Source organism: Glarea lozoyensis (assembly GCF_000409485.1).
Source record: "Glarea lozoyensis ATCC 20868 chromosome Unknown GLAREA16, whole genome shotgun sequence".
Lineage (NCBI taxonomy): Eukaryota > Fungi > Ascomycota > Leotiomycetes > Helotiales > Helotiaceae > Glarea > Glarea lozoyensis.
This window is the reverse complement of record NW_007360990.1, coordinates 1,519,533-1,547,528: the sequence shown is the minus strand read 5'-3', so window position 1 is coordinate 1,547,528 and position 27,996 is coordinate 1,519,533. Positions and strand designations below refer to the sequence as shown.

The window sequence follows — 27,996 nt, the reverse complement described above, 5'->3', positions numbered from 1 at the left end:
GTTCGTGAAGGCTCCATGGCCGGCCTTTGATCTGGTGTTTCCCCAGTTCGTGGAGATGTAAAGAATAATCTGCGCTGGTACCCAATTTCCATCGATAAGAGAACAAGAACTAGGGAACAGACGGCGCCCGGTGCACCTGATGCCACCTTACTACAAATGGACGGGACAAATTAGATGAAATTCGTGACCGGCCTTTTTTTGACACCTCCTTTCCCTTCCAGGGCTGGTCTTGGTCGAGCCTTGGACGACGGGAGTCGTTAGTTAATATCCTCACTTAGTACCTACTCACTCTAATCGCTCTAATCCATCGTCTGCTTCTGCAATCTACCCGTCCGTCAATCACATATCTTCATCAGCCTATTCATCCACCAGGAACGAAGCAGCCACGGCACAGTTGGTTTCCCTGCTGCCTTTGCATCCTGCACACGGAGTTCTCGTCGACGGCATCACCCTCTCCCCCACCGACACTCCTTCTACTCGAGCGAATTGGAACCCGACGATTCTATCTACGCAAGCCCGCGGCATCCACCACCCACACCACCCACGCAAGAAGAGACGACGAGCAGGGTCCCCAGCCGAACCTGCATTTGCATCCTCGACTCGATGCAACAAGCTCGCTGACATTCTTTTTTGCTTCCCCCATTTTGGTCCACGAGAGTCGCGTTGTCGAGTACTGTCTCCCCTCACCAGCGTCATCGTCGCTGCTTCCTCGATAGCTTTGCGAAATCACCGCCAACCCGATATACTTTCAGTCAGATCTCGAAAAACTTCCGACCAGAACAACGCGTCAAACACCTCGAGCTTCTCAAACATCGCCAACTTCCGGCGCTGTGCAAGCCGGCTGCAGGTTCCCTCTTGTCACCGCATACCGCAACCTCGACGATATCACACCCATTATCGACACCTACTCCGTACCAAAGTCTCTTCCTTATCCTGGACACAAACCGATAAAGTCACTCATCTGCCAGAAGCTTCCCCTATTTCACAGAAACGTCGAAACGACGATCCTCAGATCCTTTCCACCGACCGTTTGATAGTTGCGAAGTACCAATCGAGGTTTGGGAGTACAAAGACGGGTATCATATCACCACAACGAAGCCGCTACACCGACCCGACCGCCAGTTTTCGCGCGTCAGCGTCCAGGCACATTTACGTTTAAACAATTCCCGAAACTCTAAACCAAGTCGCCAAAACTTCCGTACGGCACATTGGAGGACGCATTGGAGACCCGAACGCTCTGCTGTTTTAACAATTGGACCCTGCCGCGATTACCAGACACACTGCCGATGCGAGGATAATACTTGCAGAGCAACTGCATTTTGTTCGTGATCTTGGAATCTAGACTTTGTCTTGAAGCTCCCCACACTCGGCGAACCGGATTGCTGCACATACTAAGTCAAGACTGGAGGTGCTAAATCACTAGAGCCTGATAAGTCTCCATATATGACTTCAGTTTTAAGGTACGTTATAAACCTGCAAAGCTTGAAACTATTCCCAGTGCCGGAGGCGATTTGACGATCAAACATTTTATATTTTTGGTCTAAAATAAATCATCTCTGATCATGCGAGGATCAGTCAAATCTTCTCGGCTTCCAATGTGCACTGACAATGGAATAGGTTCAAAACATCAGATTAATTTTGGTCAGGTACACCTCCCTGCGTGCCATCGCGTTTCAGATTTTAAATCCACCGGGAACTAGTCTTCCCCACGGCCTTTCCTAGGTCATTGACAATCAATTGGACGAATTGATTAGTCCCCCACTTACTTGGAAGCAATATCAGTTTCCAACTCTGGAGGCGAGAATTTAAGCTCAGGAAATCGACACAGAGTTTCATGGACTATTAGACGCCCACGTTGCACCAGCTAGCAGACAAGGTGCTCGAGGTACAACATCACAACATTTCGCCCAGCTTCGAGCGCGGAAACACCAATTCAACATGGCAGCTTCTTTGCCTAGGCCTTCACGGCCATCCTTTGGTCCTCCCACAACTGCTCTACCTGCTTTACCATCTAAGAAGACTCGAAAGAGTACCGGTGGGATACAAACGACTCCAGAGCTTCTTTCGGACTCCATTCCAAGTCTGCCCAAGAGCGCACTGCGTGCGCCTTCAACTTCTTCACTTCCAACGACACCGGGTGGTGGTGCGTCTCTTCCCAAGATGAGAGCCGTGTCTGGAGTAAACGGAGCTGGAAAATCGATACGGAAAACAATCAGCATCAATGCTTTCCCCCAACCTCCGCGAAGCGGCCCTGGTGGAATCAGAACCACGAGTCTACCCCCAAGTCCACTTTCTGGGGGCTTGACACCCGCGAACGTGAATCCATATGCTGGTACAAGAAGGGAATCTACGGAAAGCAGTCCTCTAACCCCAGGAGGTAAGCTGCGGAAGAAAGCAAAGCCAGCCAATAGTCCAATTACACAAAGCTATGTTGGCAACACAACACCTAGTTTGCTCAACGGCAGTGGAGACAGTCGGTCAATTTCTAGTGGTCCAGGAGCTCGTGGATCCGATGGGTTGTTAAGCCTGCCTTCACCCCCTCAAAGTCGAAGTTCGTCTGCACAGGACTCATACTCGACCTCTGCTACGACATATGATGATAATGGAGAAGGCACCAGAGGGCGCGAAACATCGGCGGAACATAATGATAACAGGTCGTCCAAGCCTCCTGAAGGAAAGGGAAACGTAATTGTCAGCGTAAGAGTACGGCCGGATGCTGGGACAACCGGTAGCTCTGGGAAAGATGGAGATTGGATGATCGATGGAAGGAAATCATTGGTATCGTATCGAGGAAAGGAAGCTGGAGAGTATTATTATGGTAAGCAAATGCTACTACATGCATAACGAGTGCTAACCTTGGGAAGATAATGTTTTTTCAACCGAAGACAACAACGCCAAAGTTTACGATTCATCTGCGAAGCGATTAGTACGACGAGTAATGGAAGGGTATCATGGCACAGTATTTGCGTACGGAATGACAGGAACAGGAAAGACGTTTTCTATGCAGGGTACAGCGACATCCCCAGGTGTTATCCCACTGGCCATAACCGACATCTTTTCATACATTCGCGAGACGCCATCGCGAGAATTCCTGCTACGAGTCAGTTATTTGGAGATTTACAACGAAAAGATCCACGACTTGTTAAGTGCTCCGGCTGCGGGTGGAATTGGCCCAAATGCTGGACAGCAGGAGGAAATCAAGCTGCGTGAAGACGCCAAGCGGGGTGTCTACGCGAGCCCGCTCAAGGAAGAAATCGTACAGAGTCCTACCCAACTCTTGAGAGTAATTGCGCGTGGAGATCAAGCGAGGAGGACCTCGAGTACTCAGTTCAACGCTAGGAGTTCTCGAAGCCACGCTGTTGTTCAAATCGTAGTCGAAAGTCGAGAGAGGATACCTGGGAATGTCGCCATGGGTAATGACAAACGGTCTGGCATGCTTCCCGGTGGAGTTCGTGTGTCGACTTTGAGTTTGATTGATTTGGCCGGTTCGGAAAGGGCTGCTGAGACGAAAGAAAGAAGAACCGAGGGCTCTCACATCAACAAAAGTTTATTGACTCTCGGAACTGTTATTGCCCGATTGTCAGGTGACAAAGACAAAGATGGTAAACCAACCGACAAGGACGGAAAGCATCTCCCGTATCGAGATAGTAAACTTACCAGATTGCTACAAGGAGCGCTCTCTGGAGATTCGCTTGTCAGCATTCTTTGTACAATTCAAACAGGAGCTACGGGGAGCGCAGCTGCAGCGAACACGCACACTGGGGAGACTTTGAATACGTTGAAATTTGCCGCAAGAGCGAAAAATAATATCGTTAGCCACGCAAAGAAGGCGGAAGAGGCTCTAGGGGCTGGTGGTGACGGCGGCGCTCGTGTTTTACTAGAAAGATACAGGATGGAGATTCTGGATCTCAGAAGCCAACTTGATGGACAAGCCAAATCAAAACATGACGATGACGAAGAGCAGCGCGAGAAAGAAGCAGAGCAGAGACATGAAGAGCAAATGCTTGAGATGCAATTGGCGAGAACCGCTTTGAAAGAGAGGATCGAGCATCTCAATCGACTCATCCTAAGCTCGAAGTCGACAGGTGTCAATGCTAGTGGATCATATTCGTCACTTAGCATGCATCCACGACTTTCAGCGATGACTTCTAACGGACATCTGTCGCAGATGTCGACACGATCTTCAATGGCTCCTTCTCAGAAGAGTAGACGATCAATGGACCGCACTTCTTCTGTCAACTCAGTCTCCACTATTGGCCAGCTCCCTGGAGCACATAGACTCTCTGGTGGGGACCACTCGATGGAAGACGAAGATTCGATAGGCGAGAATGGCGATGGAACCGCTACTCTGCAAGCACAGAACCGGGCCCTTCAAGCAGACCTCGCCGACAAGAACCGATACTGTCAAACTCTAGAGAAGCGACTCCTCCAAGCCAGACGCTCAAGCCATTCAAGGACGTCTGTCAACTTTGGAATGCCTGGAAAGTCTGGTGTTATGGTAGGCGAAGACCACGGCGTTGCAGCTTTACTGAAAGAGAAGGATTCCGAGATCGCTGATTTACGTGCTCGATTGGATGACAAAGACCGGATGTTGACCGCGTTGCGAAGCGCAGCAAGATCAAGGGATACAGCTGATCGGGACCCAAGAACTCCTTCGGCCATCCAGCTTCTTGAAGACGGTCCGTTGAGTCCCGTATCAGCACGCGCATCTCAACTCCTCGAGAATGAGACTTCACCAATAGGATCAAGGCCTCACTTAGGTCCTGTCCCCAAGAAAAGGACGAAATCGGTCGATGAAATGAGCAAAATGCTCGACGAGATGATCCAAGACCGTGTGGAAACCGGGCAACTGGTGAAGAGCGTCAAAGGAAGCATTCGTCTCCCTGCCGAGCGAAAACCTAGATCATCAGAACCGCCAATCGCGGTAGAAAAGAGCCTCCCAGCAGTACCTGACGAGGCCTCGGCGCTGGTGTCTGAAGTCCAGTAGAGTGAACACAAAACTGTCGATGTTGTATGATATTGGGGCTTGGTGCGTAATGGTCAAAAGATCCGGGTTTGGATCCTGGTTGGAGGATAGGCGCCATGAATTCCTGGTCGAGAGGCGTTTTTGGAACGCCATATTATTTTTTTTGCACATTTTTTCCTTTTCTCTATACCCCATTTGTTCTCCTTCAACCACTTATATTTTTGGCGGAAACGCGTTTACAAATTCCCCCCACCGCATTCTTTCGTTTTTGATCCAAAGTTTTCTCTCTTTTGTTTACCGGAGGCAAGGTCCGATGTCTGTATAATATGAATGGTTCTCTCGTAAGGACCTGGATGGGGCGTTATTTTTGGGAGGGACGGGATGATGGGTCTGGATGGTATTGGTTGTGGTATTGTTGCTTAGATACCTGTGTGTGGGGTCGGGGTGGAGGGTTGTATTGGGTTCATATAGCTTAAAGAGGCTGGAAGAGTAGATGATGGTGTAATGAAATATGTGGTTTATGAAATTCTCTCTCCCATTATCATTTGCGGGAAGTAGAAGGGGTATTTATGTTTCCCAGCCATCCAAACGGAATACTAAGTGTAAGGATCATACCTGCTCGCTCATCTTGAATCTGTTTGTTTCACGCTCTGGTTGGTTGGTTGGTCAGTTTGGATTTTTTGCTTTTGCGGGTGTTGTGCATGATGGGATAAATGATATAAACGTTTAGCGAGGTGAGCTCGCGGGTTGGGCGGGAGGGAAGTGATTGATTTATGCGAGTGAAGCTGTGGAGTGATTGAAGCTTTACCGCCTTGTATTTTGGGATGTTGGTGGTGAAGGATGAATGGTTGCATATGGTGTTGCATTTCGGAAGGATTTGTCGAGGTTCACTTTGGGTTCGGGAGGGGGGTGGTGGGAGATGGCTGAGGTGACGAGGATTTGTGGGATCGGAATATTATGCTATGTGATTATAATATTTTCTTGTCGATATTCTAGCTCAATGGTGGAAGGATATGTTTTTAGTTGGATGTCTAAATTGAACAGATTTCATCACCTTAAAGCCATATTTATAGGTCAAATGTTTACATTTGTAGAAGCCAGATACACTTGGCCTTCTTAGACGCGACTCGGCGTACATTCTCCTCATGTCGGCTCTGGCAATAGTCCGAGTAGGTAATAAGATTAGGTGTGAAGTGGTAGGTCGTGAATACAACTACCCGATAAAAGTTACACTCTCGACAACTCCTACAGCTTTCACTATCCAAGAGCCTACCAACCCTCAAACACCTCACATCTCCAACCTCTCCTTATTCTCTCGCTACTTCGGGTATTCTCCCAGCGACTATCACCACATAACTCTAACCAAATCCATTCTACATTCGCTGTCCTTCTCCGCTTAGTATCAATTGTACGCCACAAATATATCTCGATCCCATTCCCCTTTGAAATCAGTCCAATCCCAATTAAATGATTCAAGAAAAGTAGGCCCGATAAACCCTATGATTGTCCGTAGTAGCATCACCTATCCTATATCGGAGAGTTGTACAGCGAATACCACCGAGTGAATAACATGGCATATAAATTCCTCGTCTGCAAATGTGAGATGTTTGATTCTACATCCACATCTCTTGCACCACATCTTTCGCGTTTATCGTCAACATCACGCTCGTTACATACGCTCGCTGTATACCAGTTTTCGCTGGTCGTTCACGCTCGCTGTATACCAGGTTTCGCTGGTACTTCACGCTCGTTGGAGCAGGAATTTGAAATTCGCTCGCTCGACATCAGGATTTAAGATCCTCGACCGCTCACTTTCAATTTACCAGACAGAAGAGGAATAGCGAGGGGAAGTCTGCCGTCGATGATCATAATCCCGCCGCCGAGAGGGAATGCCTAGCAGGATATAGATGATGACGAGCCGGTCTCGCCTCGGACGGTGAAGGGGACGTGGAGGTATGTTTTACGCGTGAACGCGGAAACCGTTCTGATTTTGCGAATGGGACTAACGAAGAGTTTTAGTGAGAAACCGGAATGCAAGAAAGTCGAAGATCAAGGCAGTCGTATCCCGAAATTCACTTTCACGCATGAGCACCAAACCCCAGATATCAGAAATCCATTTCAAGACCTCGATATCTACAACCACAATAACTCACCACACCTCTTTCACTGGCACACCAACCCGCAAACCCTCACCCCCCTCCGCCCTCCTCAACCAAAATTCTACACTCTCCCACCACCCCTCCCAACCTACCCCCTCATCAAGTCCTACACCTCGCACCCCAACCCCCCTCCCCACCCCCCAACCCTCACCCCCTTCCAAATCAAAAAACTCCTCTTCATCCACCTCTCCAATCCCTTAATCCGCGCCGCCTGTCTCGAGCGCGAGAACGCGTGGATCTACCGACATGTGAACCTGAACGAGGGATGGAATCGCGCGATGGTGTATTGTAATCTGCAGTATTCGCTCGCGAGGGAGTATGAGCGGGTTTATTTAGTTGGGGCGGAGATGGAGAAGGCGGTTTTGTATAGGTGTGCGAAGGGGTGGGGTAGGGAGAGGGTTAGGAGGGAGGAGGTGAGGATTGAGAGGCATTGGATGGGGAGGTATCGGGGGAGGGGGGCGTTATGGGGATGCCTGAGATGGTGAGTTCTTTTGCTTTGTGGGGGGTAATTTGAGGGAAGAGTTTGTTGAATATGATGGGTTGGTGGTATAAGATATGAGAGAACATATGCTAACTTATTCTAGTGGTGGAAAGTAGTGGAGGGCTTCCAGTATTTTAGTTTTCAGCGGCAAGAGTTGCCCTGGGTTTTCAAGGACGAAGATATGAAAGGCATTGATTTTGGAATGATATTCGTAGGCGCAGGATATGGTCGTACCCATCCATGGCGAGCCCCAGGCCAGTGGTGGGCAGCTCGAAAACACGTCTTCGCCCAATACCGCGGGAAGCATTTCCTAGACGAGATCCAGAAAGAATTTCGAGCTATCGACGAACGAGTGGCAGAATGGCAGAAGAGTCATGTCTGTGAAGACGGAAATGGTTCAAACAAGTTGAAGAGGAAGGTCTATTCGTCGTTTGGACTGAACAAGACTATCAGGTCGCGATTCCAGGCTCCGAAGAAGAGGGTGAGAAATGGGAGGAATGTGCAGACATGTATGAGTGAGGAGTGGAGGAAGCGTCGACGGGAACAGGAGACTAGAGCTGGGCGTTGGACTGATGGGACAGTTGGTATGAATCGGATGTGGGATGCTTTTCATTGGGTTTTGCCTGCTCCCGATGAGAAGTGGAATCGACCGTGGCGTCGGAGTCATTCAAGGTGCCAGTGGTCATGATTACTGTGATTCTTTGGATTTGATATACTGGATTTGTGAAGGCGATGAGTTGATGCACAGTATGAGATGCAGATAGCGGTAGCGACGTTGAGGCTAGCAGGATACGCTTGCAGCTATTGATGGGTTTATAGAGCGTTAGCGAGTGCGAGACCGCGGTATATTCCAATTGACATTGATTGTTTAATTGGAGTATCATCAACATATTAGTACAATAATCTCACCAAACGCTCCTCTAGGTTCAAGTGTCTTGACGTGTAAGAGTACTAACTTAGCAATTGTAACTATCCTAATCCACACTCAGCCAACACGTTCTATTGCAATTGAAGCAACTGAACGTCGGTTCACTTAATTGAAGACTTGGACCTGAGGACTTAAGGCTTGAAGTACTGCGCAATAGCTAAGATCCGGTAACGAACAAAGAATGGAGAACTCACAATAATGACTGCCTGCCAGATGACGCTCTTGGAGCGAGAGACCACCTCAGCCTCAGCTTATGCCGAGGCTGCTTTTGATATCCGTGGATGTCAATTAACCCCACAAAGACTTACGGATCTAGAGACTGGAAACGATGACCGTGTTTTCTCAGTAGACCAAAGCCTGGCCATCCTTACCATAGCTCCTCTTTGTATACGAAGCATGACGCCATTGTAGCTTGTCACCTTGTAGAATACTGAGGAAAGCTTTGTACGCGGACAAGCTGTGTGAAGATGTCTAAGTAGCTACAATGGTAAACTATGCTCAGTCGAAGGGTGCCTGGCAATGGAAAGAAATGCATCTTACATGCTTCGTACCTTTGCTGAACAAGCTGCCAATTGCTCAACGAGTCCAGACCAGCTCAGCCTCATCAACTTACTCTATGACACTCCTCGCAAGCAATATAATTGGACACAATTCGAGTCAAATTCACAGAGCAGGCGTATGCTTACACTTAAATGTGCTCTGGTATTGGCCCCTGCAGATTCTAAAGGTGCCTTGCCTTGGCTATTGTAGAAGTGCTTGATGTCAAAAACATAGCTACCGCGAATCGATGATATGCATCGAATTGCCTCTTTGGGCCGACTCATTAAAACTCCAGATGAGGCTCGAATATTACTAGCTACATGTTGTATGCAAAACAATAGATCGTCGGGATCGTGGGTCGATCGCAACCCTAGGAAATCCGTCCTGCTTTTGACAGAAACTAAACTACCGATCGCTGTTTGGAGAAGATCACTCCCATTTCAGTCTTGCCCCTTCCAAACGGGTCGTGGTGCCACCGGAGCACTGTCCCTGGCGTAAGTATGCGGCTTGGCAGCCATCTGATATGGAGGTTTACCCAAGGGTCGCAACGCCGTCATCGTTTTGCAAAACTTGCTCTTCATAACGTTCATAACGAGGAGTGATGTAGCCAACCAGACAATAGCCGTTCCCAAGTAGGTATTATTCAGGTGGCTCAGGAGGAAGAAGTGCTTACCGGAATTCGAGAGCGATTGAGGAGATCCGTAGATTGTGATCAGAGGCTGAGTTCTTTGCTGCTGGGGTAGCCAAGATGATGGAGACTCGGACGGTGATTCTGTGAAGTACTTGCAGAAGCGAGGGTTACGATTCGAGATTCTGTTCACGCCAGATAGAGTTTGCTCAAACACGTACTCCCGTCACAAGCTGGTGCAGTGGTGCCGTTCTGACCGACCCATCCCTATATTAATCTCGCAATTGAACGCGAAAACATGACCAGAGCAGCAGCAGCAGCTACGTAGCCACGGAAAGGTGTATGCTAGTACTTGAGTCCGCGACTCCTCCTTCATGTATGTGTGAATTGTATGGGGCGGAGTGGCTGGACAGTGGCTGCGAATAAGGCGATCGTAGTGGCTCTGACAGGTTTTGGGGGGCAATCCAGAACAGAAGGAGACCCCTGGTGCGCATGGCTTCTGGGTTGGTTGTTGTGGTCCATCCCGGAGTCCAGTACCACCTTGTATTGGAGAGGCTGGCTGGCGGGCATATCGAGGTGAGAGAATTGCGTGCAAAAGGCCGCTTGTCAGCTCGAGGAGATTGGAAAAGTCGTGGTCAACGGCGACGAGCGACCAGAGAAGAGTCCAAGTGTGGGAACCAGATCACCGCGTCGAGGCGGCGTACGAGGCGTCGTGGAAGTGTAGGATTTGGGTGCAAAACAGTCAAAAGAATCGACAGAATTGACATCCTAAAGAAACGAAGAGGTACCGACCTAGCCCTCACAAGCTAGCGTCCGGGCGGTGCAGTGAAGTCATGGTGTGGCTGCCCTTTCAACCTTCAACCTGCCTTTACTCAGCTTCTCATCCGACTCCCCACAACTCGACAGGTTGTTGCAGTATTCGAGAGTTTCCAATTTACGTTGACTGAGTCGTCTCAACAAGCTATCCCGAACCTTCCTGTCGTACCAATTTCATTGTAGGAAATCGCCTGTTGAACCAGCACGCTTCTCCTTCAACAACTGACTGCCACCCACATCCGAGGCGCAAACTCGCCCTTTGACGCAGCTGGAAATTTCAAGGCTGGAGGCGCATCACGCAGTACGCACAACTCTCTTCCTACATTGATTCTTGTTCTGTGAGGACATACGATTGACAAAGTGTCAGGATTCTTGCGACTCGCGCTGCTCAATTATTCTTCGCCACGGGACTCGAGATGCGCTGTTGATTGGGACGACAACCACAGTGACTCGAGGGCCAACGTCTGGGACCTGCATGAGTTTTTTTTTGCAAGATTGGGAAAGTTGTAGGAAACTCATAATTAGATGGCTTCGCAAGATTTGCCTAGTTCAGGAAATCCAGCCGTCGGCGCGAGTTCATCAGAACCATCTACCTACCCGTCGACGGCAAACTTTCCCCAATCCGATTGCACCACACCCAATGCGAGATCTCTCAAACGGAGTCGTCCAGAACAACCTCAGAGCCTCGGCTTGACGCCCATAACAAACGCATCACTTACCACGTCCCCATCGCCGAAGTCCCCACGCTTCAAAGGCACATTTTCACCCAGCTACTCGCCCATGCCGCTCACGGGCGCCGCAGCGTATGCGGATCAGCAAAGGAGAAATGACGAGACGCAAAGACGAGAAGATATAAGGACATTGAGACAGCAAATAAGCGAAAATCCATCTCACAAGGCGCTGTCTTCGCTGATGGCTGGTGGGGGTGCGGTGATGAGCAAACCGGGTGATGCGCCAGTCGCCACGATGACTATGAGCGAAGGCTTGTCAACAGCCGCGAATGCTATTTCAATACCCCCACCCAGTCCAATGCAGTTTGATCATACATCCGAGACCAGCCCTGCGAGTATTACGAGCTTAGCAAGCCTAGGCAATACAGCACCGACTGCTACCGCTGGGTCAACCGTTGTCGCAAGTCCGGGCTCGATGACAGGTGTGGTCGAAGCAGATAATAGGGAATTGAGAGGCAACGATGGCTCTCATTTGCAACCGCCCCATGACGAAGCACCTTCGAATCGTGCATTGTCTTTTCCTGGTCATCTTCTCGCTCGGGCAGACAACCCACGAAATCCCCAACGAGGTGTGAGTCTTCCAATGCCAGGGCAAGGACAAGCAATCGCACCTCGACCACCTTCTCAAAAGAAACACAAATGTCCATACTGCGATACAGACTTTACCCGTCATCATAATCTCAAAAGTCATCTATTGACTCACAGCCAGGAGAAGCCGTATGTTTGCCAGCATTGTAATATGAGGTTCAGGAGACTACATGATTTGAAGCGACATATGAAACTGCACACAGGAGAACGTCCACATATTTGCCCCAAATGTGACCGAAAATTCGCCCGAGGAGATGCTTTGGCGCGCCATAGCAAAGGCCAAGGTGGCTGCGCTGGGCGAAGGGCCAGTATGGGGAGTTTTGGCGATAATGATGAAGTCGATGAATCCAACAGGGGAGACGCTGAAGAGGGCATGGATGGTGTCATGTACTCGAATGGAACGTCTCATCCGAATGAAAGTGAGATGACAGAAGAAGATCGTCGTCGATTCAGCCTTCCCAGTATTAAGGCGCAGCATGTCAGAAGCAACCATGGAAGTGGTGATAGTACTCTTTCTGCTCAGCGAACCCCAAGTACATACCCTCCTGCTGGCCCACGGCCTGCCCAGAACGCAGGAGGACTTTATCCACCAAATAGCGATCGTATGGCTTCCACCAGCTCAACGACATCAAGCATTCAGAGTAGTGCGGGTGGTAATCGTACCCCTGGCGCAAGTTTGTCTTCTCTACCTCTCAATACCACAGGCCCTTCTATGTTCTCACAAAGCGGGATGACTGAGAGCCCAAAGCCATTGAGCCCTGGAGGTATGCTCGCCCATCAGCTTGGAGCCGACCAGTCCGGTCGACAAAGATCTCCAAGTCTGACCACACAATTTCAACAACAGCACTTTGGCCGACATAACTCGGGTCGGTCACCACCACCGGGAGTCCACTCTCCGAGGAGCTCACACAACACCAAGCTACCCGGGATGTCATCGCTTGCTCCACCGGAGGGAAGATATACGCTCCCTAGCCAGACTGCAAGTCAGATGAATGCAACCAACGGCACTCATGGCCAACCAATACAGGCCACATCAGGGCAGCCAACGAGTTCAAGCGGTATGTTTCAACAACCGCACAGCGTTGCCCCAAGCCGCGGAATAGCAAGCAATATTGTAAACCAACCCGCAGGCAATGACGCTAATGTTTTCCTTGTCATCGAACAAATGGAGGCCAAAATGAAACAAATGGAAGAGCAAATCGTTTCGATGGAAAAACATAATCGCAATCAGGAAGAAAAAATCAACCAGCTCGCGGATGAGAATCAGTTTCTGCGAAATCAACTTAACGGTCACAACGGCCAGGCTCATCACCAGCCTCTACAGTCATGACATCAATGACACATAGGATGTAAATACACGAAAGCGTCCTGTGATCCTTCATAGCTTTGTGGGTTTGTTTTGCGAGGCGCACGGTGATGAAAATCTATGCTGAGATAGACCGTTTATTATATCCTGGACACGAAAATTGGGAACAGGGTGAACGCGAGGGGAGGCGTTTGATTATATAATGTCTGCGGGTCGGTCGAACCAGCCTTTTTCACAAGAGAACTGATTGAGTCGTTCGTTAATATGCACTACACTGTATTTTCCTTGATCTGGTTTCGCATCCTCCAAATAGGGGGTGAACATTATTAAAGTGTATTTATAGACCAGGAAGGTTTTTACTTCAGCGATGGCGTAGTAAAGATATCCTTGAAGTTTTGGTTTCTCATTACTTGTTATTATCATAAAACATTATGGCAAAATACTTTTCCAAATTCACGGGTTCTGGGTTAAGCATATGGTTTTAGTGTAGTGGTTCACTTAAGTGCTTATTTCGCAGCGCCCTGCATGTTAATTTGAGGACGGTGAAATAGAAAACTTGTATGGTGTAGTAGATTGCCCCCTATCGGTTTAGACGGATGCAATAATTTGTAACTTCTACGTAGAGATTGTCCTATATTTAGTAATTCATTTCTAGTCACTCGCTAGTGTTTGATATCGGGCACTACGAGTACTACCTGCGGTTAGAGACAATTGTTGAACGGGTCATACATTAATGTTCTTAGCTTAAGAAGCCTAGCTTGTAAGATATCTGATCACCATTGAATAAATCTCCTAAGCCCGCAATCCAACGGGATTAATATAAAAGGAGGGGTGTTTTGTCGAGGGGCATTGGCTTCAGTGAGGCTAGGCGAGCTGCAGTTTGAATCTTGGCTGCTTCACGCTAAAGAGAGGCACGTCATCCGCTAAATCGAGCGACAGAGCTTCCAACGCTACCTATGCGACAACCGTCCGCGGACTCGACGGCCATCATATATTTTAACCACTTGTGCTCGCTGGAACGAGATTTATCATCGGGAATCTGGACCTAGGGAAAGCTTAGAGATCATCATGGCTGCTGGCGCTGTCACCACGGAACCTTCCGCGCCCGAGGAGCGGGAGAAGCAACATCTTCCTCCAAAATCTTATGCAGATGCGGTCGAAGAAGCGCCGGTTGATCAGGGAACACATGAGAATGGGGAATCAAATGGAAACAACGATGGTGATAATTCAAAGATGAATGGGAGCAATGGGCACCAGAATTCTACAGGACACAAAGCATCCGTGCTAAGGATTGTGGCAACGGATTCGCAGGAAGAGAATAAGACGAATGAGAAAAAGAGTTTCAGACCAGATCTGAGTCGAGGAGTTTCAAAAGAGGAATATTCGGCTACAGTGTGTTATAATATCTTGGTTGGTAATGTGCTGTTGCTAACAACGTATATAAGGGTCTGGATGATACTCCGAAGTCTCCGCCAAAGAAACCTAAGAAGACTACATCTCAGAAGAATATACGGTCCCACAATAAATCCAGCAGCGATGCGAGCTTTCCAGAGAGCCCAATCAAAGATTCTGCAAAAGACTCGAACATATTCGAAAAGGTCAATGGCACTCAAAATGGCAGCAAACTCATTAGTGTCAAGCCAGCCATTGACAACAAGGACCTACCTAAAGAGGACCGACCGCATTACGAAAAGCCCTCAAAAGAGTTGCAGAAAGAAGAAGGCCTTGCCAGTGGTCGTATAGCAGGTCAGAGATGGGGCCAAAGTGGAATTCGGTTTGCGCCTATGAATATCCCATTGCAGAGGAGATTGCAGACGCTAGTTGTGTTACTTCACACTCTCTGTATAGCTATTTCGGTCTCCATTTTCTTCTTTTTATGCGCGATACCTCTATTCTGGCCATTACTTATACCCTACATGATCTATTGTCTTACTTCGAAGGCGTCCACTTCGGGTACTCACAGTCACCGCTTGGAGTTCCTTCGACGATCGCCAGTCTGGTCATTGTTTGCTTCATATTTCCCCGCTCGACTACATAGAAGCCAGGAACTTCCACCAACAAGGAAGTATATCTTCGGCTACCATCCTCATGGAATCATATCTATGGGCGCATTTGGGGCTTTCGCAACCGAAGCACTAGGTTTCTCGCAGCTCTTTCCGGGGATAAAGAACACACTTTTGACGCTTGATTCGAATTTCCGCATTCCACTATACCGGGATTATGCTTTGGCTATGGGATTGTCATCCGTGTCCAAAGAATCGTGCGAAAATCTCCTTAGTAGAGGTGGTCCAAACAATGTATGTTATCTCCTAAGTTATTCATTTATCTGTTGCTAACTCTATGACAGGAGGGTATGGGCCGTGCGATCACGATTGTAGTAGGAGGTGCTCGAGAATCTCTCGATGCCCAACCTTACACCCTACGCTTAGTCTTGAAGCGCCGCAAGGGATTCGTCAAGATGGCCATTCGAACAGGAGCAGACCTCGTCCCAGTCCTAGCATTTGGAGAGAACGATCTTTATGACCAATTCTCCGCTGAGTCACATCCAAGAATCCACAAGTTCCAACTTTTGGTGAAAAAGATGCTTGGGTTTACCATTCCTTTGTTCCATGCAAGAGGTGTATTCAACTACGATGTAGGCTTGATGCCATATCGTCGACCTCTCAACATTGTTGTTGGAAAGCCCATCACCGTTGCTCAGTCTGGTAAGCCTTCGCAAGAAGAGATTGATAGGGTACATGAGGAATATGTTACCGAGCTTGAACGGCTGTGGGATTTATGGAAGGACAAATTTGCGCCGGACAGAAAAGAGGACCTGAATATATTCGAGTAAGGTATCAGTTGGTACTTGAAACGGATGTCTTGCTGGGATTTGGGTGTCAAAACAATTTCAAATGGGACGGGATTTGCTAAGGAAGCATTCGAATGTATAACATATTTGGGTTACTAGTGATTGCGGATATTAAAGAAAACTTCACGTCCACAGTAGCTAAATAATTAAATAATAGGAACATATTGCTGGGCTTCTACATCTAACTCAAGCTGCGCCTATGAGTAGCGATATGAAACTAAATGAGCCACATTGCAATGACCATAACATGTAATATCGAACGATCCAAAATGTTTGGAACCTGACTTATCTGCTGATCTTTGACACACTGTCGAGTATTGTCTCCCCATGAGTGGGCATTGTGGAATTGTGATAGTCATAAATTTCCCAACTCCACGTTTGGCTAAAGCTTGTCTTCGAATGAGAGAATTGTAGGAAAATCTATTGGCTATATAAGCATAGCCAAACCTCAACCTGAAGATATCCCCAGCAGCTTGCGTGTTCCATCTCAAAGACGAATACGAAAGAGTGGCGCACTGACGAATGCACACCCAATCAAAGGCCACGTCGACCAGCAAACAATGTGCCTGCCCAGGCACGCGCCAATCACAAAGACCGAGATTACAGCGCCCAGCATCCCAGCTTCTAGGGCTCAAAAAATAATAAAGCAGACCTCCTATCCAGACCTCAACACTCAGTTCACCACCTCACGTCGCCACGTCCCTTTCACCACCTCCTCACATCGCATACGTTCTTGACTCTGGTCCAGCGCAATGGGGCTTATCGAGGCGGTCTCCGGCCCTCTGGGCGCGCAGATCGCGCAGCACGGAACTGCTGTTGTGGTCGCGGGCGGAATCGTCGCATTTCTCGTCGTGACGGTGGTGCTGAATGTGTTGAAGCAGTTGCTGTGGAAGAATCCTAATGAGCCGCCCGTGGTGTTTCATTGGTTTCCCGTGGTGGGGAATACGGTTATGTATGGGATGGATCCGTATAAGTTTTTTTTTGAGTGTAGGGCGAAGGTATGTTTTGAAGATGCACCGTTGGTTGATGTGGGAGTGGTGGCTAATTTCTGGTGGTAGTATGGCGATTGCTTTACGTTCATTTTGCTGGGGAAGAAGACGACGGTTTATTTGGGGAGACAGGGGAGTGAGTTTATTCTCAACGGGAAGATTAAGGATGTCAATGCCGAGGAGGTGTATACCGTCTTGACTACGCCGGTTTTTGGAACGGATGTGGTCTACGATTGCCCCAATTCAAAGTTGATGGAGCAGAAGAAGGTTTGTAGTGTTCCATATGAGTGGCATATTGGGAATGCTAACAGCGTTGTGCAGTTTATGAAAATTGGTTTGACCAACGAGGCCTTCAGATCATACGTCCCAATTATTCAAGGAGAGGTGGAGCAGATCGTTAAGAAATACCCCGGCTTCAAGGGAAACAAAGGATCCATCAATGTTGTAGATTTCATGGCCGAACTTACGATTTACACGGCCTCCCATACCCTCCAAGGCAAAGACGCGCGCGACCGATTCGATTCCAACATGGCCAAAATGTATCACGATCTTGATATGGGTTTCAGCGCTGTAAACTTCATGCTTCATTGGGCTCCTCTTCCTCATAACAACGCACGCGATCGAGCACAAAAGGCTATTGCAAACACATATGTTGATATTATCCAGAAGCGTCGCGCAGAGGGGCCAGGAGAGAACAAGAGCGATATCATGTGGCAGTTGATGCAATCCTCTTATAAAGATGGTACCCCAGTCCCGGACAAGGAGATTGCGCATATGATGATCGCTCTTCTTATGGCTGGACAGCACTCTTCCTCCTCTAGCAGTTCATGGATCGCTCTTCGCCTTGCCTCTCGTCCAGATATCATGGAAGAATTGTATCAAGAACAAATTGAAGTCCTAGGCCCTGATCTTCCTGATCTCCAGTTTGAGGATTTGGCGAAGCTCACCATGCACCAAAACGTCCTGAAAGAAGTCTTGAGAATCCACACGCCTATCCACTCCATCCTCCGAAAGGTCAAGACTCCAATGCCTGTCCCTGGTACGAAATTCGTTATTCCACCCACTCACAACCTTCTCGCATCACCAGGTTGCACCAGCCGAGATGCCGACTACTTCCCAAACCCATTGATGTGGGATCCTCATCGTTGGGACGCTGGCTCATCTGGAATCGTACAAACGGATTACGAGGAGGAGAAATTCGATTATGGATATGGACTTATCAGCAAGGGTGCAACAAGTCCATACCTTCCTTTCGGTGCTGGGCGACATCGTTGTATCGGCGAACAATTCGCCAACGTTCAACTTATCACTATTATGGCCACTCTTGTGCGCATGTTTAAATTTCGAAACGCTGATGGAAGCAAGGAAGTTGTACCCACTGACTACGCCAGTTTGTTCACCCGACCAGTTACACCTGCGATGATGGAATGGGAAAGGAGGGAGAAGTCATAGGTTAATACCTTGTTCTAGGACAGTTGCATAACTCGGCGCTCTGGTTTCAAGTACATATATACACTAATACATCTAATATATAAGTTATTCTCACATGTCGACCCGATGGTTTTCTTTCGGCTATCAGCATTTGACGCGGGGCAGATCCTTCCTTACTGAGTAAGCACGTCCGCTATGGGCGGCGGTGGTTCGGGATTTGAATCGGTTGTGTTGTGAGAAGCTAGTTTGTTTTGACAGCTGTCACGAATTGGAGGTGTTTGGTGGGTGCCTGGTGATACTTGTACGAATTACAAAAGAGTATCTATCGTTGCACTTAGTATACTCGTCCTGATCTGGTTGAGCCTCCAAAAGTCCCTTATCCAGGAACAGCAAGCGAGCGGTCAGGATCCCCCACCAAATGCTGTGCGACGTACGTACAAGAGTCTGGCCAGGGAAAGGCTTTGAATGACGAGCGACGAGGGACTATTGGACTGGGCACGAATACCAGGAAAAGCCGTATTTTCGTTAACAGACCTTGTGCCCTTTGCTCGTCTCGCTCGTTATTCCATTTGTTATCGCCAATTGTCTGCATTGAACGTCTTGGAGCTTACTCTCCTTCTCGATTGGTGTTCTTTGAGCAAGAAAGAAATTCCGTGGGTGGACCCTGGATTCCCATTTGCGGGTTCAACAACTCCCCAACGAGATTCGCCGCCGTGCGCCAATAATACCCCAGTCAGCAGCAGCGTAAGTATCGAACGCAACCCACATTGTTGATCGCCCACTCCATTTACAAACACTCATTTACCCTCGTGCGAATTCGATTGCGTGACTGCGCTTCTTCTTCTTCTTCTTACTCAACTTCCGCCTGCATTCGCATACCTCTCTATCTTGCAGCACAAAAGAGATATAGGTACTTCCCCAACCGTTTGCAGCTCAAGACGGAAAATTGACCCCACCCTGCTGGAACCGCCGCGAGAGAACGTCAGAATCCTTCAGGAAGGAAGCTTATTTACCTTACGATGCGATGCACATCTCCATCGTCTCTGACGGTGGAAAACTACGATGATGAGTCGAGCGCGATCTCGTCTGGGAATGATGGGTTGAAGCCCGCGCTTTACAGACGACGGCATTCTTCGTTCCATCCCCGACGGCGACAGTCGTCGGATAAATTGGAGGCGGAGGAGGGGATACTGATCAGAGTACGTTTGTCTTATTCAAGCTTCTGCGTGGATATGCAGCTAATTGGCATAGTTTGATCTCTTCCTGTTGGAACTAGAACGAAGATTGGACTTTTTGGAAAGCTACGGCGATTTGACCTTCGATTCAAGCATTTCTCGCGCTTATGCGACGTTACAAGCTGTGCGGGCGAAATGCTCGCAGGTGTCGGACGAGGTGATCGGGGCTGGGAAGCAGAGGGCGAAGATTATGATTGAGACCGTAGAATCGAGGTATCAGGATGTGATGGTCGCAAAGGAAACGCTGAATGAGAAGGTGCATAGTGGGATTGCGTTGCTGGATAGTATCCTGGAGGAGTTCGAAACGAAGGCGTATAAGATCAAAGAGCAGGGGTTTGCGAGCACGGCTGGGAGTTTGATGGATGAGGGGAGGAGGGTGGTGGATGGGGGTATTGGAAGGGCGAAGGAGGTTATTGATGAGGGTGTTGAGAGGGCTAGGAAAGCTGCTGAGTCTCTGGAGGAACATATTGAAGCTGCGATTACTCGCGCCAGAGAAACGGGACTGATTCGATATGAGGACCTGCCAATGCCTTGGAGGATCAACCCACATATTGTCAAGGGATATCGATTTACAGAAACCAAAGTCGATTGTGTAAGATCGATGTTTAACATCTCCAACGAGTCCGTCAACATCTGGTCACACGCGATCGGACTCCTCATAGTCCTAGCCATCGCCTTCCACTTCTACCCCTCCAGCGCCAACTTCTCTCTCAGCACCAACACCGACGTGTTCATCGCCGCCGTCTTCTTCTTCGCCGCCTGCAAATGTCTCGTCTGCAGCACCCTCTGGCACACCATGAACAGCATCACCGACCGCTGTCTCATGGAACGCTTCGCCTGTGTAGACTACACCGGAATCTCCCTCCTCATCGCCGCCTCCATCATGACCACTGAATACACCGCCTTCTACTGCGAACCCGTCAGCCGCTGGATCTACATGACCGCCACCGCTACCCTCGGCGTCGGCGGCGTCATCCTGCCCTGGCATCCCACCTTCAACCGCGCAGACATGGCGTGGGCGCGCGTTGCCTTCTACGTTACGCTCGGAGCGACGGGCTTCGCGCCTGTTGCCCAACTTAACCTCACAAGAGGCGTAGACGCAACCCTTGAATTCTATGCACCTATCTCGAAATCCATCCTCGTCTACCTCCTCGGCGCCTTCGTCTACGCCTCCAAGGTCCCGGAACGATGGTGTCCCGGCGCGTTTGACTATTTCGGGGGGTCCCATAATTTGTGGCATATTGCTGTCCTAGGCGGGATTCTCTTTCACTACGTGGCGATGCAGGAGTTCTTCGCGGGGGCTTTTAGGAGGGCGGAGAATGGGTGTGCGTTGTTTTGAGAGGGGGGTTGTAGATATGGGAGCATGGCGATGGCGTTTAGGGTTAGGAATTGTGTATATGGGTTTTGGTAGATGAGGAGGTGGGGAATGAATATATGTGTTACAGATGATGAAAGTATATATGGTGTGGGTTAGAATTGTGAGGGCTTTATATATAGATTATGTTATGAAGAGGTTTAAAGTTCCAAGGTTCCAGGTTGTTTGTGGCTTGTGTGGTGTGTGATTTATGAGACGGATTATGTAGGTATCCTGTGAAGAGTATTATTTATTAGATTCAGGTTCGTTGAGCCTGGTATTCTAAGGGGGGTGTGCAATGTGGCACTTTAGTTGAAGTTGGTGGACTTCGGCTTCTTTTGAATGATAGTGCTGTAGTTCGTCATATTTGCTCAGTGTATTAGATGAGCTGAGTCGAGCTGAGCTTAGTGGAGTTGAGTTGAGCTTGGTTCAGTTGAGTACACCACTCTACTCCATTAACCATACGCTCGAGTGGTTCCATGATATCTGGCGTATAGTTCTGTGTTTTGAGTAGTTCAAAGTAGTCTTAAAAGACCGAGTAGTGTAAATCGACCAAGTAGTATGAATACTTTAAGTAATCAGTCAAGGTAGTTCAATTAGTCTGGATATAGTCTGGATATATACTTGAGGAGTAGTATAAGTGTCTTGAGAGATCGGTTTATAGCAACTTGCAATTGAACTTCGTTTGTCTTTTTCCCGCCAATGAAATAACAGCTTGTTGTTTCATTAGAAAAGTTTTCACTGTTTTGAGTCTCCAGAATGCTCTGGAATGAGGCGAACTGACAAGGTCTACTTTCGAGGCAATGATGAAAAATGTTCATTTGGGTTTCATGTGTACACAGTTTGCATGTGTTAAAATTGGAGAGGAATTAGATGTTATGGTGATATATTGATATTGGCTGATTTCTGTCGCGCAAACACTTTCAAGAGGTTCGTCGATGAATTGTATAAAGCCGCACAACAGAGACAAATATGATTGTTCGTTCAAATATGAAATATACCTAACACCACGCATCTAAGGCCTGGGTATATACCAACTTAAATAGCAGTCTGTCCACTCATCCCACTCGCCGTACTCTCACTTCTCTGCGTCCTCTTATCTCCAGCTTCCAACCTATCTCTTAGCGAATCAAGCAACGCTTTCTCCTCATACCCTAGACTCAACCACTCAGGCACCAGCACCCTACCCCGATCAACCAGAATTAGATTCATCCCGATGTTCTCACCCTCATAGACATCCGAAACCCCCGACTCGGGACCAACTTTCTCAATATCGCTCTCGGACGGTTTCCTCAAACTCGCTGCCGTCCACCAGTACACGGGGAATTGGCGTTGGATGTTATTGACTACACAGGCTGAGGCGACCATTAAGGTGCTTCCGATTAAGACCAAGGGAATGAGGAACCAGCCTAGATCGGTGATGTCAGGTGAAGTCGCAGCTAAGAGAGCTGTTGCGCCTGCTGGGGGATGAACAGTCTTGGTAACGCCCATGACAACGGAAGAGAGACCGACGGCTAGGGCACCTGCAATCCATCGGATGTCCTCGAAGTTTTGGGAATGCTGGAAGAGTTTGGTGATTCCAACACCGATGATGGTGGAGAATAGTTGGCCGAGGATGGCGTTGCGAGGCTGAGAGAGAGGGGAGTCGATGACTTGGTATTCGAGGATTGCTGCTGCTCCCTATAGTTCATTGTTAGTTTAGTTCTCATAAGTCATTGAGAAGACCTACCAAACTGCCTATTACTATTGGTGTTCCATGAGAGTGTAGTCCTGGCGTACGAAAGACGGCTTCAATGATCAAAATACCCGCGAATGCTCCTATGAATGACCAGAACCATATTATAATGCTTCCAACCGGTTTGGTTGGCTCTTCCCGGTAGCCTAAAAACCATGATATTGGTTTAGGAAGGAGATGAATCCTTGATCGAGGGACTATTCGGTTGATATAGAGGTCTATATCGAAATTGGAAGAGAGTAACTTCATTGGAAAGATTGGAAATATAGACTGTCGTGAAACTCACATTCTGAAGAGGAGGAATCTGAACAAGGTCGAAATGTGTAACCAGAGACGTCCAACCAACGCCCATTATACTTACGGCAACGACGATCGAGACCCAGTAACCTGGTGAATTGATGACCAGAGGAAACAGCATCTCCGGAGCCTAAGACGCACTTCAAAGTTTCATCTAGGAACAAAGAGGTCTACGCCCGCCATGACGGAACGGGTGCACGCGCTTCTAACCAGAATCCGGGGAATTGACATGTAGAGTTACGGACCATGGGTAGCTTCCTTCCATCCTACCGCCGTTGTCTTGCTGAATTGCGTGCCATTTATGCCAATGAGGTGATGAATTGCCTGCACTTCATGTGGCTACTGTGCAACGGTGAGGGGAATTGATGTTCGTGGTTGTTGAAAGAGGAAGACTATGTGTCATAAAAACATGGGGATTGGAAGAAGTAGACGTCAGACCAACGAATTCGCTAAAGGGGACTCGGCAATAAGACTCGTGATTCGGGATCACGGGAAGTGAGTTTGTAATTGTTTTCCTGCATGACTCTTGCGAGTTCTCGAACAATTAATACGGACTGCAGCTGTTTTCTTGACGAGTTTTCTCCGAAGAATTGTTGTTTTGAGGGAGCTTGATGAGGTGGTGGTCGATGATGAGATGCCGAAACCTCCCATAGGACTCCCGTCAACGCCGACTGAGAACATTGAAAGCTTTCGATGATTTTGTTTATGCTGGTATCGGTGCAAACTTCAAAATGCCGGAGCTTCTATGGTCAATAGCCATAAATCAAGGGTCCGTTAGTACTTTTGGTCATTAGTGCTTTAGACGTACTTATCCGATTTGTATCCCGTCTTCCAACAAACAAGCATGAGGAGCAAGAGAGGAATCAAGTGAGGATACTCTAATCTTCCTTTGTGGAAGCAACGGGAAGGAACAGTTGAGTACGAGTAAGTGGTGATGGTAAGATTGTATGATGATTTTAAGCATGCTTCCCTCTAGGTTCAGAGTCAGCATCTTTGCAACAACGCTGCGCACCGGGAAGGTAGGCTTACGCTCCAAACATCATTTTCCTACCGCTATTCCGCTCTTCAAGGTACTCTTAAAGACGTCGCTTATGATTTCGAATTGTTGTACAACGCGGGCACATTCTGCAGGTACTGTTGTGTCCGATGGGGATATCAATATCTCACAGCAGCTCGCCAGAGTACTGAAAGGGATAGATTTGCCAGATGGCCAGCAATAAGGTCCCCGACGTAGTGATAAGCAATGTCGTATAACCTGTCGTTATCGCTCAAATACGTTTTTGATCGGCTTCGCGGTAAGTTTTGCCTTTGCGTATCCAACATATACCGTTGATTGGCTCGGGGAGAAGTGATGGACATCTCTGTACTGCTTTTTCGGGTCGGGTCTCTCGACCTCATTTGAATACTGCAGCAACTTTGGTACACTCTTTGAGGCTCGTTCCTGCATATCGACATGCAGAATGGATATACTCGTCCCAAATATGAAGCTCTCAGAGATGCCTTGTGGCAGACGGACCAGCCCACTTTCCGTCGGCTGCTAGCGCCCTACAAGTTGAACCCCTGATTTGCAGCGCTCGAAATGTATTGGATAACAACCACACCTTTTCGAGCCCTGCTGGGGCAGAATCCTGCTGCCGTCGGTCTTACACATATACAATGCCGTCAGATTATGGTTTGTCTTTGTTTGCTGTGCCTTTTCTTGAGTTACCCCGCTATGTATGATTCTTGTGTATCTGCTTTTTTGAAGACTTGATGAGCTTGTCGCGTGTACATATTCGTAATGGCTTCCGGAGCCTTATCAGTAGAAGAAAGCTCTGCTTCTGCAGTTCTGAATTCTCGACCTCTCTTTACTAATGGAACTCTAGGGCAGGCATCGTTAGCAACTACGAGTAGCTCAGCCGCGGAGGATAGTGCACTCCAGACACTCAACGTAAGTACCGTGATGCTGTACCTCTGGACTGATTTATCAAAAACGTGTTGTTCAAATTAATAATTTATGTACTTAGGTCGATGAAGATCAAGACAGTGCCATTGGTGGGATGTCAGTTGTTACAACCACAATGTCACTGAACGCAAGCGTGTATGATTTCTTGGAAGAGAATGGAAGAACTTACCATCGGTACAAACAAGGCAGTTGGGCAACTACATCTGTGTATGTAAAACAACACTAAAATGTGCTTTTAGAATACCCTTTACCAAATGACGAGGTTAGACGCCACCTATCACTATTTTACTTCGCTCTGGCTATAGTTCCTGACATTTCATTCAGACAGAGATGGATAGACTAGGTGCATATGAACTCAGAATCATTATAAAACTGCGAACCTAACAAAATTAAACAGATCTTCAACATCAACTTTGGCTACTTACTCTAAACGATGAGCTGCACCTTGCTCCCATCAAAAACCCTCAACATGTCTTGGACATTGGTACGGGCACAGGTATATGGGCTATAGAATTTGGTAAGAACCCCAAATTCCACATCAGAATTGCTCTAACATATCCAGCAACTAAACACTCCTCCTCCCAAGTAATCGGCAACGACTTATCTCCAATCCAACCCACCTAGTAAAAACCCACTGACTCACCACACCTTCCATCACTAACACCCCCAGCATCCCCTCAAACTGCACCTTCGAACTCGACGACGTCGAAGACCCCTGGTCCTACTCCCACCCCTTCGACTACATCCACGGCCGCGCCCTCGCCACCTCTTTCCAAGACATCCGCTCTGTCATCACCTCCGCCTTCACCTCCCTCTCCCCAGGCGGCTACCTCGAACTCCAGGACGGCGCCCTCCCCATGCGCTCCATCGACTCGAGCCTCAGCGGCACCTCCCTCGACCTATGGCAGCACCTCACCATCTCCGCCGCGGCGAAACTCGGCAAGTCCTGGGACGCGGTGCACACGTACGTGCAATTCATGGAGGAAGCCGGGTTCGTCGACGTAGTAGAAACGCATTTTCAGTGGCCGACGAGCACGTGGGCGAAGGGCGAGCGAGTGAAGTTGCTTGGACGGTATTGGCAGGAGGATTTGAATCGGGGGTTGGAAGCTATTTCGATGGCGGCATTGACGAGAGCGGGCGGGATGAGCAAGGAGGAGGTGTTGGAGTTGACGGGGAGAGCGAGGAGGGATGTTTTTGATAAGAATATACATGCGTATATGCCTGTGTGAGTTGTATCATCTGATGTCGGATTATTCAGGCACGGTGCTAATTGGAATTGCAGAGTTGTTGTTTATGGCAGGAAGCCAGCTCTAAACGAAGTTTCTATTCGCTGAAAGTGTAGATGAATATATCTGTGCCCTTAGATATAAGTCCTTAAAGCTTACGTGCACCAGTGTGTTGTAAGACCGACGGGATAACCCGTAGAGTAGAATAACGAGATTCTGCCCTAACTTTATATTCCCTTAATCCTTCTAAGTAGATATTCAACATTGCCTCTATTACAACGGGTAACTATAATTGTTTAGGGAACATGTGTTACAAAGTCGGTTTCTAGCATCGATACATTAGAAAAGTGTCCCGTCAGATTTACAATACACTAGTGTACTAACTCATTTTACCCCTTCTTAAGCTCTGGAAATTAACAATATTAACTCTGTATTTACTTCCCTATCTAATTATAAATACTATCGTATACCTTTAAGCTAGAGTTAACTAACTATCGTTAAATAGCGATCGAGTGTTAGTATTCTCTATACCTAAAGACGATTCGTTAACATTCTCAGCTGGTTTAGCATCTATTAATTACCTTTCAATATAGCGTCCAGATCCCGCGACAGCACTTTCAGATCATATGTTGCTGCGCCCGCACTACAAAGCTCTTCACCACGCGTCCCCATCTCCTGGAAGAAGCTACCTATGCAGCTGGACAAGGCGCTTAGAGCATTGTACAGTTTGGGAATAGTATCGAACGACGGAATGTATATTATAATCGACTCCTTTTTCGTTGCATCTACATCGATGCATCGACGCGGAATCCAGCCAAATCCCGGTGTACCGATGAGCTGAACACATGCCCACGTTCCATTGTTATATGTCTCATCTCGTACCCAACCTAGCTGGCCGATACTGACAGCCCAGATCGGATTTGCAATATCTCTTTCTCGATTCCAACCTCGCTGACATTCTGCCTCTACAGCTGCTTACGGAGAATGTTCTTGTTTGACTTTAAAGGCATAGACCTTGTTTTGATTTGACATGATTGATTGCTGTCTCGAAGGGTGGTCGATCGGAGGCTAATTAATCGTAGGTCACGGTATATCTTAAGTGTAGCACTCAAGAGTATATGGGGAAGAAGAGCTGTATAGCAAGGTAGAGAGAATAAGCCTCCCTGTGAGGTACCCAGCTGAATTAATGACGAAGCATAGTCGATCCATTCACATACCCCCTCCCCGAAGTCAGCGCCCACGTGAAAGTCGTAATACATCATGTAGCCATAATGATTTCCTCCGCAGTTCGTGATGTTAGCCCGCATAAACAACCTTGAAAATAATTCCATAAACAACGCCATAGTCATAAAAGAACATCTTCCCATCCCTATTAGTAACCTTTGGCTCTGACCTGTAATAATAACTGTATTGAATCCGCATGTAATGAGCTGATGTAAATGTTTTCTGCAACTGCGAAATACTCGCAAAATTATAATGTCCGAATAAGTCTAGATAGAGTATACTCTCAAAGTATAGCCTTATGTACTGCACCTATATCTATGACTTAGAGTTCACCTGTAATCTCTAAATTGGGCTCAGTAGCTCTATATAATAGTTATTAAACACTAAATGAAGACTCATCGCTACTGCCCTCAGCTCCCCCTCCTATTATTGCTCGTAGTGGACAAAATAATCAGCATTCCAAACACGAATATTTGCCCAAGCAAGTTGACAAAATATACCATATTCCATCTGACGTTTTCAGTAAATGATAGGGGTTGGAGTTAAATCAGATGAGATAACACTTA

The 27,996-nt window shown here is 47.9% G+C and overlaps 8 protein-coding genes across 8 annotated transcripts; 7 read left to right on the top strand and 1 right to left on the bottom strand.

Moving 5' to 3' along the window:
• Window positions 1–1,938: 1,938 nt before the first annotated feature.
• Window positions 1,939–4,987, top strand: GLAREA_07768 (P-loop containing nucleoside triphosphate hydrolase; the record flags this gene model as incomplete). Its single annotated transcript, XM_008082455.1, has 2 exons — window positions 1,939–2,818; window positions 2,865–4,987. The coding sequence occupies 2 exons, from the start codon at window positions 1,939–1,941 to the stop codon at window positions 4,985–4,987; spliced, it is 3,003 nt and encodes a 1,000-aa protein (XP_008080646.1).
• Window positions 4,988–6,962: 1,975 nt separating this feature from the next.
• On the top strand, window positions 6,963–8,294 carry GLAREA_07767 (uncharacterized protein; the record flags this gene model as incomplete). The annotated part of the gene is made up of 2 exons (XM_008082454.1): window positions 6,963–7,538; window positions 7,710–8,294. 2 exons carry the CDS (start codon window positions 6,963–6,965, stop codon window positions 8,292–8,294), a joined length of 1,161 nt encoding a protein of 386 aa, XP_008080645.1.
• Window positions 8,295–11,043: 2,749 nt separating this feature from the next.
• Window positions 11,044–13,167, top strand: GLAREA_07766 (C2H2 and C2HC zinc finger; the record flags this gene model as incomplete). Its single annotated transcript, XM_008082453.1, has 1 exon — window positions 11,044–13,167. The coding sequence occupies one exon, from the start codon at window positions 11,044–11,046 to the stop codon at window positions 13,165–13,167; it is 2,124 nt and encodes a 707-aa protein (XP_008080644.1).
• Window positions 13,168–14,211: 1,044 nt separating this feature from the next.
• GLAREA_07765 (uncharacterized protein) lies at window positions 14,212–15,976 on the top strand (the record flags this gene model as incomplete). The annotated part of the gene is made up of 3 exons (XM_008082452.1): window positions 14,212–14,535; window positions 14,589–15,440; window positions 15,491–15,976. 3 exons carry the CDS (start codon window positions 14,212–14,214, stop codon window positions 15,974–15,976), a joined length of 1,662 nt encoding a protein of 553 aa, XP_008080643.1.
• A 770-nt stretch (window positions 15,977–16,746) lies between these two features.
• Window positions 16,747–18,435, top strand: GLAREA_07764 (Cytochrome P450; the record flags this gene model as incomplete). Its single annotated transcript, XM_008082451.1, has 3 exons — window positions 16,747–16,992; window positions 17,053–17,250; window positions 17,305–18,435. The coding sequence occupies 3 exons, from the start codon at window positions 16,747–16,749 to the stop codon at window positions 18,433–18,435; spliced, it is 1,575 nt and encodes a 524-aa protein (XP_008080642.1).
• A 444-nt stretch (window positions 18,436–18,879) lies between these two features.
• GLAREA_07763 (uncharacterized protein) lies at window positions 18,880–20,988 on the top strand (the record flags this gene model as incomplete). The annotated part of the gene is made up of 2 exons (XM_008082450.1): window positions 18,880–19,158; window positions 19,666–20,988. The coding sequence occupies 2 exons, from the start codon at window positions 18,880–18,882 to the stop codon at window positions 20,986–20,988; spliced, it is 1,602 nt and encodes a 533-aa protein (XP_008080641.1).
• Window positions 20,989–22,041: 1,053 nt separating this feature from the next.
• On the bottom strand, window positions 22,042–22,987 carry GLAREA_07762 (uncharacterized protein; the record flags this gene model as incomplete). Its single annotated transcript, XM_008082449.1, has 2 exons — window positions 22,042–22,683; window positions 22,733–22,987. 2 exons carry the CDS (start codon window positions 22,985–22,987, stop codon window positions 22,042–22,044), a joined length of 897 nt encoding a protein of 298 aa, XP_008080640.1.
• A 1,828-nt stretch (window positions 22,988–24,815) lies between these two features.
• On the top strand, window positions 24,816–26,314 carry GLAREA_07761 (S-adenosyl-L-methionine-dependent methyltransferase; the record flags this gene model as incomplete). The annotated part of the gene is made up of 7 exons (XM_008082448.1): window positions 24,816–24,965; window positions 25,042–25,191; window positions 25,305–25,323; window positions 25,378–25,497; window positions 25,543–25,603; window positions 25,651–26,205; window positions 26,263–26,314. The coding sequence occupies 7 exons, from the start codon at window positions 24,816–24,818 to the stop codon at window positions 26,312–26,314; spliced, it is 1,107 nt and encodes a 368-aa protein (XP_008080639.1).
• Between the last annotated feature and the right edge of the window lie 1,682 nt (window positions 26,315–27,996).